Here is a 15,823-nt window from a genome sequence, read left to right on the forward strand (position 1 = left end):
CTGGTCATACAATAGAAATACATGATTATAACAACTATAAACTGAAATGACCATGGGAATTAGACCCAGATCAACTACCATGGCTGAGGAACCATGGACAAACCCCCACTGCTGTCAGGCACCATGGATATGGACACGGCTGAACCATCTCAATTGGCAGGAGACTGGGAGGTGCACTGCTAGGACTTACCACATCATAGGATTATACAGAGCTAAACAAGAAAACCTGCCAAGGAACTACACAGATGAACCATCACATATGGCCATTGCACCTAATGGAATTACACAGACTAACCACCACACCGGGCCATTCCACAACATGGAATGACATGTTAACCACAACAACCGGCCATTCCACATAATAGAATTACAGATTAACCACCACACCTGGCTATCCCACATAATAGAATTACAGATTAACCACCACACCTGGCTATTCCAAATAATGCAGTTGCACAGATTAACAACCACACATGGCTATTCCACATAATGGAACTCCAGATTAACCACCGCACCCAATTCCACACAATGAAATTACACATATTAACCACAACACCTGGCCATTCCACATAATGGAATTATGCAGGTGAATCACTATAGGTGGCCCTACCATGCATTAGATCAACACTCCAACATCTTGCAGCAGCAGGGATTACACACAGAGCTGTAGCCTGAGGTAACATGCAGTTAAAGGGTTATTGTTCTCCACTCTAAACATGACTAATATAGGCAAAGAATAGTCTACATCAGCTAGCTGGATATGCTTAAACAGAACAGATCAACAGTAATCAGTAGGCAGTCATGAAAATGTTGTTTCAGAGTTAATTCCAGACCAGAGACTGAAAACAGACTAAATAAACAGAATCAGATGTTGGTGTTCAATGAAGGTAAGAGATCCAAAATGTAATGTTAGCTGAGGAGCAAACAGAACCTCGGGCATCAACCACAGTTTAAAATAACCTTATATACAGATGGCTATACTTTTTGTAATGTTTGAGTTCAATGCAAATGGTAAATAAATGCACACTGTACTGGTGAGAACAGTCGCTGTATGAGAAAGGCAGTCTGAGAAACAAAGAAGTACCTTCGCTCGGGGTGAGGCTCAGACAACGCCACTCTAATGAAACCAGGAAACCGCTTGCAAAGCTAAGAAAGTGGGGAAGAAATGGAAAATAATTGAGAATTATTTCAAACTCTAGATGTGGCAAAACCAACAAGTTATATTAGAATCCGAGATAATGGCTAATATTTAATTAAGTATAACCCAAAAAACAGAAGCATGATCATCACGAGGGCAGCAATTACATCTGTCAATTTTTCTTCTACTTCAGTCTATAAATTTCAATATCCTTAAAGATCCAACAGCAAATACTTTAGTTCTCCAGAGTAAGGGGTGTGGTATGTACATAATAAGATATTTACAAGTGCAAGATTCGAGGCTCTGCTATAAGATGGATCAGTGGAGCTCGTCACGTATAATCGGCTAGAAAACATTATATATTTTTCTTGCAAATCCCATTTAACAAGCCAGAGACTGAGCTCAGTTACAGACATCACCCGCACATTTATAAAGACTGTCATATAAACCCAAAGTTGCAGACACTCCTGCCTAGAAAAAAAACCAAGAAGCCAATGGTTTGACATGAACTATGCAATAGAATAAAATAGAGTTTGGTCGGATATGAATTACACTGGATTTAAAAAGCATTTAACTCCATAGAAATCCTGCTAACATGTTTGAAACCAAGGCCCTTTCCCTGAAACAAACCCATGTGTGTTAAGTTTCTTTGCATTTTACATCACTATGTGATATTGGACATTTCGCTCCTTACTATGACCTAACAGTAGTTTAGGTTTGCTGCAGTGTGCAGCCACGCCCCTTGTGCACGCACACTAAAAGTATTGCACTCTTACGGATGTGTGGCCAAAACAAGCTGAATGAGTGACAGCAATCAGAGATACCACCCTCTGAAGATGTGGGTATTTTTTGCTAGAAAATGAGCAATAGCTGTGCCTAGAATCTAAATTCACAAACCGTATTTCCTGAACAAAAGGGCAATCCAGGACGCCATTCTGTGGCTACTAACACCTCAAAGGTGGTGGTAAAAGATTCTGCTGCCTTGGCTATTCTGACTGGCATCAAGCAACTAATTTGACTGGTCTGCACATAAGGACCAACTTTGACTGGTGGAAAGGCAACCGCTCAGATTGAATAAACCAACTGGTTCTTTCAGTAATAGTGAGTGGCTGCAGATCAACCATTCACAACTGGTCTGCAGGATGCAGCCATTCGAAGTGGCAGAATGGGAGATTACACACCTCCCTGGACTCCGTTACCATACAGTAAAATATGAGTTTGTCCAGTGCTGAGTGGGCATAGCACGGCCAACCCAAAAGCAGCCTTTGTCCCACTGTGGATCTTTGCTAGCCAACTGCCCACAATTTTCCCATCAGCAGACGTCCGAGGGAATGACATCTGTCCAGAGATTGGCATCAACAATCTGGGCACAGAAAAGTTGACTTCAACTGTCCTAAATGACCATACCATGCCTTTAGACAAGCAGGAAACATATGCAAGAGTCAGGACAGCTCCCTTCTACAAGCAGTGGGCAATTAAAAATTCAGGAAAATGAAAAGAAAACTAGAAAAATAAATAAGCCTGCATTTTCTTCAGTCAAGTTAAGTGGGAACACCGGTGAAGCCTTTGAGTGCGGTTGTGTGAAAGCTTGACAAACCAGTTTCCAAAAATACACAAAGACGAGAAATGGCACATGCATTTGCCCATCATTTAAGGGCATGTTTCAACCTCCGATTAAAACCATAAAAAAAAGCCCAGAGACCAGCCAAGACGCTGAAAACAGGAAAATACCTTTCTTCTGCTCATGTGAACAAAACCAGGATGAGAGAAATAATTCTAAATCATTTACATTGGATGAACTAAAATAAAACAATGTAAAAAATGTTGCAAACTGCCAGAGGAGGAGAGAACAGACAACTGTAGGACCTAGTCTGCCGAGGTCCACCGCCTAGCCCTTCCACGCTGCAATACTGCATCCAAAGGGGGCAGAGCGTTCTACGTCCCGGTTCCACAACTATGGAACCAACTGCCTGAACACCTTTGCAAGGAACCCACACTGCTCCCGTTCAGAAAGCAGCTCAAAACGATCCTGTTTGGAGAAGCCTTATACACAGTTTAGCGCCCTGGCCCTGTACTGTTATGGTACCGCTAGCAGCTCTGACTTCTCTCACCAAAGCGCCAAGAGACCTGCCGGTGATTATGCGCTATGCAAATACCAGTTAACATTAACATTGTCATATTACTACACAAAGAAACCGAGAGTTGGATACCATAACACAAAGGCATTGTTCCTTAATTGTGAAATGCACACAGAAGAACTGGACGGCTAGACCTTGCACCTCCCAACCCCAAAGCCAAACCATGCTCCATTTAGATACAGCTTGAATTTCAAAGGATCCCAAATGAAACAGCAGTACCTCCATCCAAGGGGACATGCTAGCCGCAAAAGGCAAATCCTCAATGAACTGTATCCGCCCTCAGAGCCCCAGCAGACACATCGATATGTTTAGGTACGGGTGATGGCAAGTGTACAGATCAAGCATTTCCAACAAAGTAATAGGCTAGCACTTGATCAGGGCCACTGGAATAAGGCGATTGTGCAGCCACAGCGATTTTCACATAATCAGAGATTTGCCACATAATTCATCGTCTGCTGCACAATCTGCAGATTTTACCTCCCCTGCCCCCAAACAAATTGTTTCTAGCTCAAACTGTTCAAAAGTTATTAAATACTCAGAAACATGTTTTGCTGCGCAGTGGCAGCCCCTTTGCAAAGGTTGGTTGGTCATCTTTCTGCTCCTTATGGCTATAATTGGGTGTTAAACTGGAACTAGTGAGGTGCACCCAATTCCCAGACAGTGTTAACAGCTGTAAAAAGTACAAAATAATGAAGTAATCTCATCAAAAAATGTGCTGCATTAAGTTGCATAATTTACCTCTTGACGCATTATTTACTCAACCCTGCTGCTTAATTTGGCCCTCTCCTGCCACCTACTTCCAGTGGCTCTGCACTGGATTACAGTTGAAAGAATGGGACAGGGAAGAGCTAAGTGACCATTTTCTGTTGGATAACAGTAAACAAATTTCAAAACTGGGTGGAATCACTAATAAAGCGAATCGACTATTCAATATTGTATAAATCACGAATAGAGGTTTTGAAGCTGGATGGCTGAGTATATTCAAACCACAAATCTATGAACTTCTTCCAATTCAAGAGCGAAAATAACTGCCTGCCGTGTGGCTTTTATGCAGAGGACTTTTTTGTGCCTAGCTAGGTTTGCTACATTCACATAACATTCAAGCAAACCCATGAAATTACATTGTCACTTCCTGGCTTTTCGTACAAGATTTTAAAATAGTGAGAATTTCAAGCACAATTAAATAATGCTAAAAATAGATTACTGGCTAAAAAACCCAAGTCTCAGATGTCAAGCATGGCACAGGAACTTCATCAATGGTGGATAGGAAACCAGGATAACAGGCAAGACCGCCGATTGACACGATTTCTCGGACAGTGGGAAAGTGTTTGAGGCCACAAGGGGGGTGGGACCACCCACAAAGTGAAAGCTTGCTTGCCTACTCTCTTAAGCAGACCATGAGCGACTCAGTCCTGACTGAACTCTGTGGACATGACCCCATGGTTTCAGAGGTGGGGGAACAACTGTGGGAGGCTGGGAAAGTCTTGGGAAGAGATGTGAAAGAGGGGATATAAGTGCAGAAAATATATTTTTTACTTGTATCATTTTTTACCTAATGGAGCAGGATAATGGAAAACTTAATTAAGCACTGCAAAAACATCACCAGCTTGAAAACAGCTGCTCTAGATAGGGGGTATAGGGAAGCCAAGCATGTTTCTGTGAATCAACATTTAGAACATTGGACTAGTGGAAACAAACTAGACTGCTTTTGTAACCATGGTGGGAGTCATTTGGAATCCAAAATCCAGAAGGTTGAAAAGGTGGCTAGCCTGATCATGGTAAAAGAGGCATCACCAAAAACAGAATGGGGACCAGACTTATGCCCACAGGAGGACTGATATAAAAGAGAAGCAGTCCGCATGCGTACTTGGGCCAGGGAGGGTTGTCAAAGATCTGCATATGTTTACAGTACATGGAGCACTGACTGGAGACGAGTCAGTGCTTGACCTACGGAACAGGACTGATAAGGACAACGGAGGACAGATGTTTGAGCTAGTCGTTGGACACTGTCCAGCAGGCACAAGACTGCCTTCTCGGAGTGTAAATGCTAGACTGCGGAAAGACGAGCACTGTATGAACCATTGGGCGACCAAAGACAAAAAGGGACACAGAATGACGAAAATAACTAAGGGAGACAATCCGCATTAAGAAATGCCAAAGTATCAGGTGAGGCAGGAGACTAAAAAGACACAGCAGCTCTGGGAAAAACAAGAGGTAGCATGTCTTTCTCCTACTTCCCAGGAGCTTTCATTCTGCCCTAACAAGAGAAGCTGACTTACCGCAACAATCTCGGCCCTGGATATGTTTGGGGCAATGTTCCTCATGAAGAGCGAGCAGGTTCGGTGCAAGGGCCGGGGCTTGACTTCATCCTCCTTCTCTTTCTCGACCGGCTTCTCATCAGTTTCTTTCTTCTCTTTTTCTTTGTCAGAGTCCTCTTTGCCATTCTCCTTTTTCTCAGCCTCCTTCTCTTTCTCTGGCTCATCTTTGGGCTTCGGTTTCTCTTCCTCCTTGATCTCTTTCACCTCTTCTAAATTACAAAATTGAAGCAAAGTAATTTGATAAACTGCCTAAGAGAAAACAGAGGCGCTCTTCTGAGCAGAGCCAACCAGCGCAGGAATATAGATGGAAGAGTGAGCCATCACTATAAAGCAAACATATAAACTAACAGCAGAGTAAAAACGTGATCTAAAGGCAAGTGCAGCAAATGAGCCTGAAATGAGTCGCGCTTTAGCACAATGTGGGACCTTATGTAAATCTACACGCTTTTCCTGCTTGCATTATGCCTGCGCTTTTGTTCCTCAATATTCTTAGACAACAAAAAGTTATAGTTGCCAGAAAAATAAATTAGATGTATCTTATAGCATTTGCCAGTATTTCAGAAGAATGTTTATTTCGATGCTTAAACAGAACTGAAATCATTTTTCAGAAGCGAATCTCTCGATAGACATCAGTGTACTATACACATAATATATACATTTAACATACATAAAGGCAAATTCATCACATAACCTCTATATACAACTTCCTCCAACAACTTCCTCCAACCTATATACATATCTTATATACACAACACATTGTCACATATAAATTCCCCTGACTCTTGCTCCAAACAATGTACACTTCTTGTTAACAGAAATACATTCAAAGGTAGTCCTCTTGGCGTCGGAGGTATTACTCTTCTCCTGGTTATTTGTATATGCGCCAAAAATATTAACTGATTTCTTAATCAACCCAATCTGTGGACTCTCATAGATCAGTGTGTCGACGCGTCCGCGTTTCAGCCTCCAATTATTTGGCTTCCTCAGGACGGGGATTACAGACTATCTATAAAAATAATATAATAAACATCAAACATATTCTAATAAAACTATCCCTAATTTGCCCATGGAGTGCTCGGAAGGACTCAAAGCAGTCGGTGGATAGAATCACACACCCGACAACTAATTCAAGAATGAATAAACCACCGGTGGTGTTCCTAACCGGGGAACGTGGCCCAAAACAGCCTTCAACCCCATGCAGGTGTGAATACATGCTAAGGGTAGGGATACTGTTGACAAGAAGTGTACATTGTTTGGAGCAAGATGTAGGAAGGTGGATATCTGACTATGGTTACCCCCAACTTTTTGCCTAGTGTCTAGCTGGTTTTTCGACTTAGTTGGCCTGAGATCCTGCCATTCAGGGTCTCAGGCTGTCTGCTCTCTCTTTAAAATGGACTCCATGTACCCTAGGTACATAACCAATTGGTAAGGATCACCTTATTGGACCCTGTACAGTGTACCCTAGGTACCCAGGGCATAGGTGTACCCTAGGCCTCCCAGGGGCTGCAGCATGTATTATGCCACCCCTGGTCTGGCCTTCCAATCAGACACAACTGGCTGATCACTCAGCTGGGGCAAGGTCGTGTAATCACCCCTTGCTTAGGTGTAGTATTCCTATACCTACCTTATATATAGACACATGTGTACCTATCAGTCACTCCTATGGCAGGCCTTAACAATCCTGGAGGCAGAGTGTTTGGTAACATGTGAGGTGGTGCTCTAGCATGAGCTGAGCCTGTCTGCAGCTTTCGGAACCATGTCCTTATAGCTGTTCTATGATATAGCCCACCATATACTCTTAAAGTGCCTTATAATCTTAAACGGTTATGGTAACTATGGTTTGGCTGTATCAAAACATGTCGTGTAAGGTGTCTAACACTTTGGAATAATACCCCCATACCATTTCTGGTGATGAGGATATTATCCCTCCCTTCTAGAGGGAGAGACATGTTAAAATCCTACTTTGCTGTTTAACTCTAACCAAAGCCTCAGCATCACAAAATGGATGCTGCTGCCACAGACACAAGTCTGACCTCCTGCTGCTGGGAGTGATCCCAGCCAGGGAGGCCTGGACAATAGGTTTCCTGCTTGGGGAGGTGCTAGCACCTCCCCAGACAGCCTTTAGTGTATTGGGGCAGGGTGGGCTGAAAGGAATGAGACATGCCTGGGGCACACAAGGTGTTCCTTGCATAGTCCAGTTCAAACCGGCGCTGGGGCACTCCAGCCCCAGCTCTGGCGCGAAACTGGACAAAGGGAAGTGGGTGTAACCACCCCCTCCCAGGTCCCACCCATAAGGCGTGACCTAGCAGGTATCCCAGCCCCCCAGATTAGTATAAGAGTGGGAGTTGGGCCTCAAGACTTTAGATTATCCTGAACCTGCAAAACTGAACAGAAACTCTGGACCTTCGACATTCGACGAAAGAAGAAGACTGAAGAATCTCCCTTGTAGCCAAGGAGTGGCTACCCTGTGCAAACAGGCACCATCAAGAGACTACCCTTTGCTTTGTGAAACGTTCGACGAGGAACCGACTGCAGAGCCCGACCAGAGCCTTGATTTCCAGACTTCTCCGACCCTCATCCACATCTGCAGCAGAGCTGAGATCCGTGGAGGCGACGAGCGACGTGGGACCGGCTACCTGGGAAAAGTGGCTAGTAACTTACAGCGCAGCTTCTGAGGTACCCTCGAAGTTGTGCACCGGGGATTGAGAAGCCCCAACCCCAAGCACCATCTGCACCGAAGACCAGCCCCCCACACTCCACGAGTCCTGCGTGGGGCCCTTCAGCATTTTCCTGCTTGCCGCGTCTGTCCGGTTGCTTGCCCGCTGGCTAGTGGCCTTTGTGACGACGCTCCCTGAAATCTTCTGCGCTGGTTTGGCTCCTCCAGACTGGCTCCCGCTTCTCTGCAAAGAAGAAGCACCCCAGACCTTCCTGGTCTGCACCAGAAGCAAGTCCCTTGTTCTTCGTGGGTTCCGCTTGCCAAGGCTTGGTGAGTCCTAGTCCAACTTCGACGCCGCCGACAGCAAGAGCCTTCGTGGGACAGCTCGCCTCCTGGTCCTGGTCGTCCTCGACGCTTCCTGGTCCTCCTGGCTGCAGCGACAAGCTTCACCTTCACCTGCAACTCTTCACGACATCGCCTGGTTCCTTCCTGGTTCCACGTGGTCACTGGCTAGTGACCTTGACTCTGTCCCTTCTGCTTGCAGGTTTCTTCTCTTCTTGATCCCAGCCTTGGGATCCACCGGACACTCTTCACTGACTGCCTGTCAGCATCTTTCTTCAGGCATCCATAGGAGTCGACGACGAAAACGACGCATCTTCACCCCTATGCACCCGCAGCCTGTGGGCTAGGTAACTTGGGTACTCCGGTGCTCATCAGGATAGTGACAATCCTAGTGTCTAGTTTTCAAGTCTCAACTTCCTAGCTACTCCGGAAGTGTCCTAAATCTATCTATTTCTAAACTGTAACATTGCTATTGACTTTTACGCATTACGCGTGAGTGTTTCCACTCTGCACACGAATCCCGTGGGCCTCCCACTTCCTAACTAACGCTAGTGTAGTGTAGCCCCAGCGATTCCCTAGGCCTAGGCCTATTCTATTTCCGTGACAGTGGTTCTTATACCACTTCTTTAGTATATGGTTTGCGTGGCCCCTAGGGCCTAACTGTATTACTTACCTGTGTGACTTACTGTATGCATTAATAAGACTGTGTTGTACTTACCTCTAAACTCATAAAGAGTGCTGAGGGTTTGCTTAGAATAAATACACTTTATTTTATATATATATCTGTTGTGGTGTCCTTTCATTTGGTATTCAAGGGATTATATATGGTATCACAGCTGGCTTCACATGCCATTCAGAGTTTAGCCTAAGACTGCTCTTGTCCATGCTACCACTAGGATAGCTGGTCTATAAGGTTGACTTTACAACCAATCACCATAAGGGTATTTGGGCTGATATAAGGTGTACACTATAACTAGTGACATCATACATCAGGCCAACTTCTCACACAAGAGTCAGGGGAATTTATATGAGACAATGTCTATCGAGAGATTCGCTTCTGAAAAATAATTTTTGAAAAATTTTGGATACAAGTAAACATTAATTACTGAGAAAATGTATTGTTTCTTGTGTATAAATAAGAGATTGATCCCACTAAGCCCATTTCGTTTATATATTAGATATTTCTATACCCAGGTAAGGGAGGGTCATTTGGGTATGCCCCATAGTGTTCTATTGATAAACAGAACTGAAGGCACTCAAATTCAGGATCACAATGCAAGCTGCTCAATGGTTGGATATGTGGTAAAGTTGGAACATCTCCCGGCACGATGGCACGCAACAAGTCACGCGGGACAGCTAGTTTTTACTACAGGTATTTCTTTTTACAAACCACTGCAATCTTACTCCATAGATCAATTGATCTTCAGTGAACGTCCTGGATTAGAAATAATGGGAACCAGGTGGAATGTGGACATCGAATAACCTAACCAGGATCCTTCAGCCACAGGTCTCCAACACGCATGTGCACACAAGATTGAGAGAGACTCCAAGAAGCCAATCAAATAACAGACCCAATCTCACCTTTCACCACCACCTTCTCCTCCACTGGCCCTCCCTCCGATTCAGAATCGGACTCCGAAGCGCTGCAGTCATCTTCATCGCTGTCATCTCCACTGCGTTTCCTCTTCCTTTTCTTTGATTTCTTGGGCTTCTTCGGCGTGGTCTTGATGTGTGTGAAAAAGGGCAAGAGGAGTGGGATTAGTAAAGGAAACATGCAGACAATTCTCTGACCAGCATTTCCTAAAGTGCTTTCTGAGACCTAAATCCACACAAACCCATGAGATTATCAAGATTTTCACCAGAAGAAATAAAAGTCATCTAAACTTTCTGATAAAGACCCCAAGTTTGAATCCCCAACCTTAGATACACGCGCAACACTTTCCCTCACTGTATCTCACATGGAATTGCAGATGGTAGACTATGTGGCTTGACTGAGGAAACGTGAAGAGGCACTGGTGATTGGTCTGATATGAAGGGGTATCCCTTTAATCACAGGTTCCTGAAGGATCACCACCAAGCACATTAGTTGTCAAAAGGTCAGGAGCATCACCTGTGGTGCAATTAGTGCATGATCCTGTAACACCCTAACTAGGTAAGGTTAAAGTAAAGAATGGATCGCATAACAATAGTCTGCACACAACAAAAGCTGGTGGCTCATTTAGGCACAATCTTAATAAACCGGTGGGAACAAAGTTTACAAATTAAAGAAGAGGGAATCGGAACTGTATTTTGTACTGCTAACATTAGTCCAGCCCAATTGTGCCATGCGTAATACTATGATGTCCCGTTCATCATGCATCAACATATTAAAATTAGGTATTACATAGGACCAAAATTGTGATACAGCTTTAATTATTCACTTATGAGAATTCTAACTCTTGTACCGTTTTTGCCCTGGGACCAAATATATAATTTGATGGCTTATACTGATACAACATGTTCCAAGAAGTCTTCTCAGCCCAAAACTGTTCCTTTACGAATTAGGGGCCTGTTACATTTGAAAATCTAATGAATTAGACTATCATTGTGCTCCCATGAACATCACTACAAATAATATCAGCCTGGCAGAGGCGGACATCAAGAACCATCACTGGCATACTTTAGGTCTTACGCCTTGGCCTTCTTTTAACAGAAGATGTCAAATGCAGCACAGGGAGAGACAATATTAGGGATTCTGAAGCTTAACCTTCCTACTGAAAAGCTGTATGCCACCATTGCAAAAGAGAATAAAAAAATCAGTGTCATCGTAACGGATTTGGAGCCTATTGCACAGAACTTTTTTGAATTTTATTACACATTTCAAGCCCAACTAATTCCAAACAATACTAAATGATATATTACATTTTAACACAATTACACAAAAACTGTTTAAATAGATCTTGCGCAGTTTACCAAAAATCATTAGGATGGCACTGGTGTTGGGGAGACACAGTTGGAGGTAATGGGGTAATGGAAGGCAGAGGGGGAGAGAGTTTGTGATAGAGAAATGGAAAAGCTAGAAGTCAAGTAGACAGAAGGTTCAGTTTCCCAGGGGTCCCCTTGGAATGTGGGTGCTTACGACTTAAAACAGTAGTCAAAAACATTGTGTTTTGAAAACTGCACTTCCAAGTATGGGGATAACATTTCTAGCTGCTTTTAGAATCAGGCGCCAGCCCTCTGGTCACTGAAAGCATTCACTTAGGGAACAGATGACCAGCTGCTGCAAAAAGAAAAACATTAAGTGGTTGACTCCATACACAATTCCCTGAAATGGTTTATAACTTACTAAAATAGAGAGGCAAGGCGCCAGGCAGGAACTAGCCTACAGCAGAGGACTAATGTGGGAGATCAAACATGCAGTAAAAATAAAGGTGTGGCAGACCACTACAAGGGCAAGGAGAAAGTGCCTTGAATTTACTTTGTTGAATAGAGGGGGTGGCATGGTGCTCTTTAACTGCAAGATTAAGTGGTGCCAAGTCAATGGCTGGGGATTAATTATCCCCCTACTGAGTCAGATATCATCCGGACTACCCTTGAATTTCTAAAGTAACCTCCCTCTCATACCCAAGAACTTATATCACACCAAACAAACACTCCTCACTTATTTCGATCAATTGAGTGACCATCAAGCTTTACAACTTCTCAAACTTCACCATCCACCTCTCAGAACTATTCCACAAGTCCTTTTACCACCAACACACAAATTACCTTCTTCGGCTCCTTGTCCACCTCTTCCTTCAGCACTGGTTTCTCTTCCTCAGCATCCGGCGATTTTTTGGCTTTCTCCTCAGATGGAGGTGTCTCGCTGTTTTCCCCCTTCAGAATGGAGAGAATATTCAAGGATGAAGCAAAGACTGCTTGCAAAAGCTAGAAGCCGAGTCACACTTAAAGGTGGTTTCTTGTCTCACAAAGAACCATTTAAGAGTTAGCTCTAAATGTTTCTTTGCCACTAAAGTAGTAATTATGTGGGACTGAGCTAGTTCAGAGCTCTTCTTCACCCTGGAATGTATAAGGGTTGCTCAGGCAAGGCTAACATGCATCCAAAACGTGGGTGTCCTGTAAAGACTTAAAATCTTTCCGTGTTGCCAATACTACACGTTTGTCCTTTGTGATTGGAAATTTAGGCCTGTACAGAATCTCCATGATGCAGGCAGCATGGGAGAATTTGGGTCTCCTTAACGCCCTCAACTGCAATGTTCTGTTATATTTATTACTGAACTGGTGCTGTGTGTACCATTGCGCTGTTCAAAAAGAACTAACTACCTTAATGGTTAAATAGACACAATTGAGCAACAAGATTTCTTCAGTTGAGGTGTAGATATAAAGACAGCCTGATTAAATAAGCAACACATTCACAGGATAAACAGATTGTTTTATTTTACTGTAATGTATGTAGCAAATTAAAATATATATATTTGGAGGAGCAGTGACACAGGTGGTATCTGGAGTCCAGGGTCATGGTATTTCCGAGATGAGCAGGTGGTATCGGAGACTGTGCTGAAACTATGTGAGCGTGTGGCTCAGTGCTCATAGTAGTGCCATTCTAGGAGGACTAAGAAGCTCAAATGGTCAAAACAAAAACGTTGAGGAACAGCAAGAAGTGGAACGTTGACAAACTACAGGCAACATGGCTGGACACAGTGTGTAGTAAGCGGGAGACATGGTGGGGTAGAGCAGTTCCATCTGCAGACTACATTTTTAAGGTGGGTTTTAGGTAGTGAAAGTTTATTTTGGCTCAGACGGTTGTTCACATGATTATCCTCTGGTAAATTCGTTGCATTTAGAAGCACAGTTTTATCAAAGTAATTTGGGGTGACCAGTTTCATTTGCATTCCTGTTTTTCAACTCTGTGGTGAAGAGGACGCCTAGAGATTTAATGCCCAGTTTGGGGTTAAATAGGGAAACATCACAGAAGATCATGAGCGTAAATTAAGATAATGATGATTTTGGAATTGGCTAATAACCAAGGGAGGATTTAGATTTCCTCACCAATGAAAAGCAGCCAGTTTGTGTCCAGACATTACTCGACCACTGAAAAGTGGCGGAGGTCTGTTTCAGATTCAAATTAATTTGAATGGGGGGGGGGGGGGGGGGGGGGACGACAAAACCTTCTAGTAGGTGTAAAAGCGGCTCTTGAGTTCGCGAGTAGCCTATGAATTGGGTTCAGTGAACTTTTAAGGGTACAGGGGCAAATGCTGAGCTCTGCATCACTAAAAACTTGGAGTGTGTAATAGGGAAGCAGAAATACTCCATCATGAGCCGAGTATCACGATGGAGAATTTCCTGAAAGGATAACAGAAAAGCTCTACCCAATTCAGGGGATGTTGCAGCTTGAAGTACCACAAGCATGTGCAAACTTTGGGTGGGCTACAATAAGGCAGTCTATTCAAGGTCCATTGTGGAAAAACACAAACACAGGTATTGATTACGGTGATGTTCTGGTACCAAACATCAAAAGTCTGAATTCAATTTGCCACCCGCAAGGAAGATAATGATGTATATGTTGGGCCAGAAATGTAAACGATCAATCATTCTACTTTGAGCATATGGAAGCTACAGCAAAAAATAAAAAGGTGGTGCAAATACTGCACAAATTAAAACACAGCAATCAATGAAAAAGGGTTAAGGTACAAAAGTGTGAGTAATCAGGAGCGTGATCAAGAATATATTAACTCCGTTTCAGTACCAACTCTGTGTTTCTTGGAAATGTCTGGTACTTTTAGGAACCTTTACATCATTAACAATCACAGCAATAGGCACGATGTTAAATTAGGGCAGTAAGCACAGGCTTCATCAATACCAAGTGGAGATAATTATTTCTTTTTATGAAGCTTTATCGATGAACGCCCAGAGGAGTCAGAGTGCCATCTCTCTCAGCTGGGGTGATTCAAGGGATATTCCTGGTTCAATGATACATTCTAATGATGGAACACAGAGTGGGAAATCAAGCTACAGCGAGGTCATGGCCAACTTCATGAAGTCGCCACAGCCGGTTCAGACAGACCGCTGACTGTTCTTACCTTTTTAGTCTCCTTCTCCTCTTCCTTGTCAGACGCCTTCTTGTCATTCTCCACAGGCCGTGCCTCCTCCAAGGCCCGTTTAGCCTTCTGCTTTTCCTCCTCTTCCTCGATCTCCAGGATTTTGAGATCATGATCTGTTCCTCCTTCCATTTTGATCACCGCTGGGAAAAAGAAAATATCAAACCACAACCGGCATGAATATTTTAAGATCAACAGCAGCTCATGAGACAGAGAGAATGCAGGCCTGGAGAGCAGACACTCTTCCACACAGCTTTTAATCCCAAAGGCAGCAAAGTGCTTTTTGGTCTCCACGCTCCCTGCTTGTACGAGTGCCACAATATTTTAAGCTGCCTGTAAATGTGTTTGGGTTCCTAAAAAACAAGCAGGTTTATCTTCTCCAGGAAAGTAAATAGGGCACACATTTGGATAGCCCCCCCAGCCCTGGTCCAGTTACCTTTTTGAAGGAAAGAGTGGCTTATCCTGTAACTATTGGTTGATAAGCTCATGGTGATTCACAAGCTCTGCGTACTCCTACCATCTAGTACGAGTATGAATGTTTGCAATTTGCTTTTTGCCTTCCTACAAAGGTTTTGGCCTTGAAATAACTCGTGAATCCTCTGTGCACCAAGACTGACTGCACATCAAAATGTGTTTTTCGCAGTAAATGTGTATAGATGCATTATGAATGAATTAACGTGTGAATTCAGAAAACATCTAAAAGCATACGTTTACATTGGGGGAGGCAAGAGGGTGCATGTAAATCTACTGCACTAAAATCTGAAAACCGATAGGGACACAGTAGATAACATTTTACATTTATTGTACGTTCTGCTGTAGATCACATACTATGCAACAACTGTATAAAGCAGTGCACTACCCATTAAAGTGGCTAGCGAGCAGATGTTTGAAAAAACAGCTATGTACTGTTTGCCCCTCCTCACTTCCTTGGCAGGCTAAGATATGAAACCGTCTTAATCAAAGTGCGTGGAGTTTATCATGTAGCAAGAATATCTGCTAGAGGTATGTTACTTTGGAAAGCTACTGGGGGCTTCATTTTGCATAGCTGAATTTGTAAAGCAAGACATACATGGATGCATTTGATTAGGCAGTGCTCAAGACATGACTTTGAAACAGGATTTCCCAAGCAGGGTCTTGCGAAAGCAAAAAGGCTT

General features: G+C 43.4%; 1 protein-coding gene across 2 annotated transcripts in view; it reads right to left on the bottom strand.

Moving 5' to 3' along the window:
* Positions 1–15,823, bottom strand: part of SRRT (serrate, RNA effector molecule) — a 160,147-nt gene that overhangs the window by 74,252 nt on the left and 70,072 nt on the right. For both annotated transcript variants that reach the window (XM_085638184.1, XM_085638185.1), the window contains 5 exons: positions 14,652–14,812; positions 12,340–12,447; positions 10,174–10,315; positions 5,556–5,803; positions 1,085–1,146 (listed from right to left, as the gene is read on the bottom strand). In XM_085638184.1, coding sequence (XP_085494310.1) covers positions 1,085–1,146; positions 5,556–5,803; positions 10,174–10,315; positions 12,340–12,447; positions 14,652–14,812 — 721 coding nt within the window. The remainder of the gene's footprint in view (positions 1–1,084; positions 1,147–5,555; positions 5,804–10,173; positions 10,316–12,339; positions 12,448–14,651; positions 14,813–15,823) is intronic.

The sequence above is a fragment of the Triturus cristatus genome, chromosome 12, assembly GCF_964204655.1.
Source record: "Triturus cristatus chromosome 12, aTriCri1.1, whole genome shotgun sequence".
In the NCBI taxonomy this organism is placed as follows: Eukaryota; Metazoa; Chordata; class Amphibia; order Caudata; family Salamandridae; genus Triturus; species Triturus cristatus.